The following is a 7396-nucleotide window of genomic DNA, read 5'->3' as shown; positions in this document are numbered from 1 at the left end:
TAGTGCGGTACGTGGTGTCTGCCCCCCCTTCCCGCACGGGGCGCCGGTAAGAGCTGCGGGGTGTGCGCACAGCCTGCGCTGTGCCGCCTGCCTTCATCCGGTTTGCAGTGCATTGAAGCAGGCGAGGGTGCTGACGTTCAGTTTCATGTGCTCTCTCAGTCCCTTAGAGACACAGTCCTCTGAAATTCGTGAACCAGCATGCTCGGCAGAAGACCTAAAAAAAGCCCTCAGGCAAAGGGGCAGGGAGCTGCAGTTGCAAAGCAGGTAAGGAAGGCGAAGGGCCAGGGAGAGATGGTTGTAGAGCAGGTAGGGAGACCTCCTGCTGCTCTCCACAATCGTCTTCTCTTGGTCAGACCTCTCGCTGCTGTTTTCCTGCTAGAATCTCCTGTGCCTTAATAAGATACTGGAAGACCGTGAAAAATAAACTGCAGTACCTGTTTTCCTGCTTTCTCTTTTAACGCATTCTTCTTGGTATAAATATTTGAGATGCAGCAGTGGAGGCCTTCCAGGGAAACCACGATATTGTAACGCTGTAATCTTTGCATGAGACCTCATGACTCACACTTAGAGTAGTTTCCTACCCTATCTATATTGAGATTTAATATTAACTTCAGTAACAGTATTGAGGTTTTTCTTACACCTTTAAGAGAAAGGAATAAGAAGACCAGAATATCAAGTAACAAGTTCAGGGGCACATATGGGAGAATGTTAAAATGCTGCACCAGAGACAGTTAATCTTAATTTCCTTCTGTATGGTCATATTTTTTCTTATGACGGGTAGACTGGTAAGCCTATGTCCATCTCCTGTAGCTGAAAGGGAGCTTAGTTTTGTCTGCGTGTTGGGTGTTAAAGCAGATTGGAATAGAATGTTAGAATGGAGAAAATGGCTAAGATGCTCTGTTTTGATAACTTCTTAGAAATTCTTATTCTTACAAAGGAGACAGAATGGTTTTATTAGAGATCTGCAGTGTTGTTGCTCTAATATGAAAGTTTGCATTTCTCAGTCGGAAAGGTAGTATATCATTTAGTTCATTTGAAAAAGGGAGAAGATAAAATGTGAAAATAACTTTCTCCCTCCCCCCCAAAGAAAAGAAACCAAACTCTAAAAAGATGAAGAGTAGATCAAGGATCTCGTTAACGTATTTCACCAGTTCCTAATTCTGTACAGTTAGTTATTCAGCCTGTCTTACGGCATGGAGGGTTGAAACAAATGCGCTAATGTTTTTTTCACTTGCAAATGAACTCAGTTTAAACTACTTTTGAGCTGTGTCGTGTATGAACTGCAAGATTTTCTATTTATTTTTCCTCTTTTATTAAACATCTAGTACTATTAGTTTCATTGGAAAAGTACCTTACTGAACAGACTGAGAGGCCTGGAGCTAGAACTGCGGGAGTCTGTGCTTGGCTCCGTCCTTTGCTACACTTGCTTCCCTTTGGACACTTGCAGCGTAGCAGTGGGCAGGTGACATGTGCTCCTCATCCAGTGTGCACATGGATGGGAGGTGTTCGTATGTTCTGTAGTACTCCAATCTTTAGATCACCATTATAAATATTTCCTAATTAAACCTTGTCCTGACAAAATATTTCAAGGCAGTAGCCACCAGCACCTCAGTGCCTACAGGGCTTAAAAAAACAAACCAAAAACCCCAACCAACCAACCAAAAACAACCCAAAAAAAGTTATTACTGATTCACACTAGTTGACAAACTGACAGGCAGCTTCAGCTGTCCTTTGGCACGTTTAGCAACAATTGAGTCAAATTCTGATTACCATTATTAATAATATTCCCTGGGATGCTGCTCCTTAGCTGATGATGTTCTGTTCCAGGCAGTTTGTCTTCTCCAGTGCACTGCAGGCGTTGCTGGGTTTGTAGTGGCTGCATTTCTCTGTGTGCGCATGTGCTTTCCCTGTGTTTATGTTTTGTAAGCTGAGGTAATGAGAAGTACAGAACAGTTCTGTATATGTAAATACAGCTTCTTCCAAGAGATAAGGGTGAAATCCCTGCAGTGTACACAGGTCGGACCTGTATTGCATGAATGATGGCTAAATATTTTTTAGCTTAGCTGTTACAGGAACTGCCCTAAACTTCCTGATGGTATCTGCTTCGTGAGGCTCACTGTAACAGGCATCATTTTATTTTACTGTGTTCTGTCAGACTATGAGAGAGGCTTGATTTTAAGAAATCATTGGTTGCGTAGAGCTTTAGAGGGAGTATTTGTGGCTTGTTAAGATCTGTGTACCTTATGTCAGTTGTGGGTGCCTGGTATGTGTTGTTTTGGTAATAGAAGTGGTATGATAGTGAGCTGGAAAATAATGAGCAGAATCCAGAATGCATGAAAATGTTTAGATAATCCATGCAGTGTGCTGTTTTTGAGCGTCATCTCTTTTCTAACTGCAGTAATTTTACTTTTTTTAACTTCCCCTTGGCTCCAGCTGGGGCTGTTTGTAGACTTCAACCCTGAAGAGATGCTGTTGGGTGCAGAGGAAGGTGGCGATGATGGGGACCTAGAAGCAGAGCTTGCTGCTATCACAGGAGTAAAAGTGAAAGAAGGGAAATCAAAACCAAAAGGGAAAAGTAAGTTAAAATACCTGGATTTTATTTGTTGACAACCTGAATAATTTATTAAAAATACCTATTTACAAATTATTTATTTATCTAAAATGTTTTTTCATCACTGATAGAAGCTGAAATTGCAACTACTCTTTCTCAACTACTACTTTGAAAGGTTACTCCACAAGAGGGGTAGGAATGTCTGTGTGGCTGTAGACACAGGAGAAAGACGTGTGATGGCTGGCCAATTTAATGGCTAAGTTCAGACATGCTTGTTTAGCATATGAAGTCATAAAAAGGTGTAGGAAGTGCTAGATGAATTCAAAATGGAAGTTGTGTTTCTTGTGGAGGGCGGGTTGTTCGTTGTTTAGTTCTTCTGTTTTTGTTTAAAGACTGAACTTACTGAATGAGCATTTTTTTAGTTACTTGGGGCCTGTAACCAAAATTGAATACCCTTTTAAGAGGGAAATCCTGGAACTGATGGAATTACTGGGAGAATCCTGTAGCTTGTGGTATGCAGGAGGTTAGAGTGCCTCTTGGAATGGATCATTGCTGTTCTTAAAACTAACAGATGCTGAAAGTGTTCTCTGACAGTGTTTGCATGCAGCTATGCAGTGTTTTACAGGATTGCTGTAATCTGCTGCTGCTGAGGGGAGCACTCTCTAGTGAGCACGCTCTGCCTCCGAGCTGGTGTACATATTTATGGAGCTGCAGGGTGAGCTGGTTCAGGAAACTGATCCGTAAAAATAAACGGCTGGTGGTGTCCTAGGTCTTCAGCTGAATCAGTTCCTTGATCTGGTCTGCTGCCTCCCTGTTTGGATGCGGCTGTGGCTACAAGGGAGGGGTGGCAGCAAGTGGTTGAGATGGGAGAAGGAGAATGGCACCTCACCTTGCGACGGGTGTGTGAGCAGATGGGGGAAAGAGGAGTTACTGCAGCTGCAGCCTTGTTTGCAGCTCTCAAGTAATTTGCCTGTAATATTTGAAGGGACTTCACACGGAGCACCAGGGAAATGAAGAATTTAAAAATATTTAGAAAAAGTGACTGTTTAAATACTGTAATTGATGAGAGAGAGAGGAGGTGTTTGTATCTAAAACTAAATTCTAAATTTCCACTCTCCAGATTTCAACAATGTAGTAAGCCTTTAAAGCTAATAAGCATAATTGTGCTAATAACCGCAATAGCAGAACTTCTGCCATTGGACATAGGTTACTTGTGGTGAAAACAGGCAGGACAGTGTTTTGAGGATGAATCTGGGTGTCAGAAGCTCTTGAGTTGTCAGCTTCCTTCTAGCCCTGATCATGTCACTTAATGTGCTTTTTTAGTCTCTTTATCCGTAGGAGGGAAATGAAACTTCAGACAGTGCAAAACTAACATTTACTGTGCCTCTAAAGGTATCTGTTACGGCTTATAAAACTATTTTCCAAAGTCATTTACAACTCATCTGTTTTCTTGATTGAATTGGGAGTGTGTGGATTAGGAGCTCATAGAAGGTGAACAACTGGGGACTCATGAGACCTGGTGCAGTGCGGAGATGGGAACATGGTGCTTGATGGGGGCAGGATGCAGGCCGACGTCTGGAAAGGAGGAGGGTACAGTAAGGATGACAGAAACAGCTCCTGTCTGGAGAAGGATGAAAAAAGGGCCCCAGTACAATACACACCAGTGCTTGTTCTTGGCTGAGCACAAGGTGCAATAATTCGTTCCTGGATTTACCTTCTAAAGCTCTGATGGGGTGGGGGAAGTGACCTCTTCCTCTAGCTTGAAGATGCAGGCAGCAAAAGCTGTACAGTTGCAACATCTTGAGTGGAGAGATTTCTGCTGTCTGTGGTTGACAAAGGCCGCTTGGGCGGCCGCTCGGATGTTTGACATTGTAGTCTCAACTTGCCAGACTGGATTAGAGCTGAGCCAACCACCCGAGGAGGCTCGCTTGGCTTTTTTGCCTTTAGTGGGGCCTCGTGTAAGGAGCACTCTGACCCCTGGGTACAGCCAGTTGCCTTTGGATATGGCCTGCTACCCTGGGTGCAGTGTTTTGCTAAGGGTCAAATACGTGAGCAGTATGTTTGATACAGGTCCTGAAGCACTGATAGGGCCAGTTAGAATATTTAAACAGAAACAGCTTTGTACCTGGGTTAATTTTCAGCTGATTCAGCAAGTGTAGAGGAAGGATGGGTTCCATTTTAGATCCATTTAAATTGACTGTAAAACTCTGTCCTGAAGATGTATATTTTATTCACCATTTACTGACACTGGTGAGTCACAGTCTTATGTCTGCATAGGGAAGTGTCAGAGGCATTTACATGGACAGTTGGGATTTTTGTGCAAATAACTTCACCTTTGAGAGTGCGTGGGGGAAACTGATAGTTAAGATGTGCTTGGCACAGCATGAAGTAGAGGTGAGAACTCAGCAAGGAGGAGTTAAGTGGAGTTTTCAGAGTAGAGACAAGAAGCTTGAAGAGAAATTGTGAGGCAAAGTAGCCAAGAAAGATGTGGGAAAGGGGAAATCTCGTGGATGCGAGACAGCAATGCAGAAAATGTGGAAGTGTGGTTGGAGAGACAGAAGAAACAGCACTTTCCCTGATTTCCTGGAATCTCTGTGCCAGTGCTCTGCTGCTGATTGATTTGGCCATTCTGGTTTTGTATGCCAAGTGTGACTTTGCAGTAATATTTGACGTGTAAAACAAGTAGTTTCGCGAGACAGAAGGGCTTTCTTATCTTCCTTACCTACTGTCTTCAGATATGTGGATAGTTTGCTGTGCCTCCTTGCTTGTCCTGTTAACAACTTGCGGTGTTCAGTAAGTCTCTACAATTGATTTTAACGTGTGTCATCAGTTTCAAAGGATAAATATGTACCCAATTTAACGTGAGATGGACAGAGAGACATTCTCGTGCTTCAGACTGTAGATTGAGAAAATGCTGTTGGAGTCTCAGGTGTAATGTAGACTCTGTACGAAACTCCAGTGGTTTAGTTAGTTGCAGTTTGATTGGGAGCTCTGAGCACAGCATTATTTATGGTAAATGCCTTGAGCTTGGCTCTGATTTATGGCTACATGGCTCCTCGTGGTTTGTTTTTGCAGCTCCTCTGCCCATGGATCATATTGAAAAGATGGCTGCAGAGTGTATGAAGGATCTGAATGAAGATGAGGAAGAAGAAACAGATGATGAAGACTTGGAGAAAGATACAGACCTGTTGGTATGCGTAACTGTTAGCAAAATGTTTTAGTATGCTTCTGATTTTGGTGTGTTGGTTTGTTTGGTTTTTTTTAAAAACAGAACTACATTTAGGAGTTACGTCTGTTAGCTTTGCAGCGAGAAGCTAAAATATTGCAAAAGCATTCCATTAGATATAAGGCTTTGCAGGATCAAACCCCCTGCACACCAGAGTACGATAGTTTCCTAGCTAATGTTCATATATGTGAGGATCTCGGAGGAGCGGGGGAGCAGCGGGAATCCCATTCCGTGTCAGCTGGTGAAGTGCAGCCAGGGCCATTCTCCTTAAAGTGATGTCTGTCAGCGTTTGGCTGCTGCTTTGAGTGGTGTTTGGCCCCCAGCTAATTCTTGGTCATTTTAGTGAGTGATCTAGTTGGCAGGGTTTAGGGAAGGAGTGTTAAGCAGTGTTTTTGATGCCATTGTTAATAGGTGGTTTTTGGAAATTTCAAATTTGGGTTTGAGTGGTCTTTGTAAAAATACTTCTGTGAACTTCTCCAGCTTCAGATCTCGAACCACAAACTTACGTGGTGATCCTGGAGCTGCAGTTTGGCTTTTGAGTGGTGTCTGGCTGCCTGTTGTGAATACAAGTGGAACCAGTTTCATTTTTAACCAAAAAAATAAAAAGACCCAGATATAGGATGTTTAGACTCTCTGTTTGGGTTCAGGGTCCATCCAAAGGTTTTGCAGCTTGAAACTTAATTTTATATTGTCTTTTTATGAAACAGGAAATTTTGAGGAAAAGTCTTTTGGTTTTTTTGGCTTTTACTTTTACTTTAGGCAGAACTGCAAGAAGTTCTGGGGGAGGAAGATGAGACAGGAGGCTGTGAGGATGAAACAACAGCAATGGAGCCATCCGCAGCTGAACCAGAAAATGGGCAACCTGTACTCCAACCACAGGTAGGAAAGAGCTTCATGTTCCTGACGGTTTTGCTGAATCACTTGTCACGCAGCTTGCATGAGAGTCACAGACAAGGATCTGGAGGGGTCTTCGTGTCTTCAAAGGAAGGAGAAGCTCCACTATTGCTGTCTTCTCTGTGGTAACCAATGATGTATTGATATAGGTTATTTTTTTTGCTTTGTTCAGAGGATGGTTTTTAATGTTAGCATAGAATTGAGGAGGTAAACAGTTGGAAACAAGCATGTCTTGGCCCTTGTTATACGTATTAGCATGCAGACTGCAATTCAGGCTTCCAGAGTTCGTATCTGCCCCTCAGAGTACCAAGCAGCGTGCTGAAATTGTGAGACTTGTTATAACTCGACATCTTTGACGTCTTTGTGGAGTTTTTCTCGGTAGCATTACCTGTTGCAGCTTAGTTTGTCAGTCCTTGTGGAGTCAAATTCTTTATTCAGTTACTAACATATTTCTGTTGTGTGCTACAGATTCCAGTGCCCTTGTGCACTGGGCCCATTAATAAATGGGTCTGAGAGCGTTTCTATAGAGATAATGGCAGTAATTGCATCAGGAGCCATCTGAAAGGTCTCTGTCGCTGTGGAGTGTTTGTTACTAGCTATTCGTAACTTTGCTGAGGCTGCTTTTGTCACTGAACTAATTCCAGGCTGTGGGAGGAGGAAGAAGAGCTCTTGTGGTAAAACCAGGTTGAAGAAGCCTGAGAGAGAGTAAACTAGCATGGTTTGAA

The 7396-nt window shown here is 42.9% G+C and overlaps 1 protein-coding gene across 1 annotated transcript in view; it reads left to right on the top strand.

Annotated features, from left to right (window-relative positions):
• The first annotated feature begins 198 nt into the window (after positions 1–198).
• CC2D1B (coiled-coil and C2 domain containing 1B) overlaps positions 199–7396 on the top strand; it is a 28560-nt gene continuing 21362 nt past the window's right edge. Inside the window, exons 1-4 of the mRNA XM_010181054.1 lie at positions 199–264; positions 2434–2575; positions 5627–5742; positions 6537–6656. Of these exons, the coding sequence (XP_010179356.1) occupies positions 199–264; positions 2434–2575; positions 5627–5742; positions 6537–6656 (444 nt within the window). The remainder of the gene's footprint in view (positions 265–2433; positions 2576–5626; positions 5743–6536; positions 6657–7396) is intronic.

The sequence above is a fragment of the Mesitornis unicolor genome, unplaced genomic scaffold (assembly GCF_000695765.1).
Source record: "Mesitornis unicolor isolate BGI_N332 unplaced genomic scaffold, ASM69576v1 scaffold28993, whole genome shotgun sequence".
NCBI classification, from domain to species: domain Eukaryota; kingdom Metazoa; phylum Chordata; class Aves; order Mesitornithiformes; family Mesitornithidae; genus Mesitornis; species Mesitornis unicolor.
Note: the sequence above shows the minus strand (reverse complement) of the source record. Positions and strands in the feature narration are given on the sequence as shown.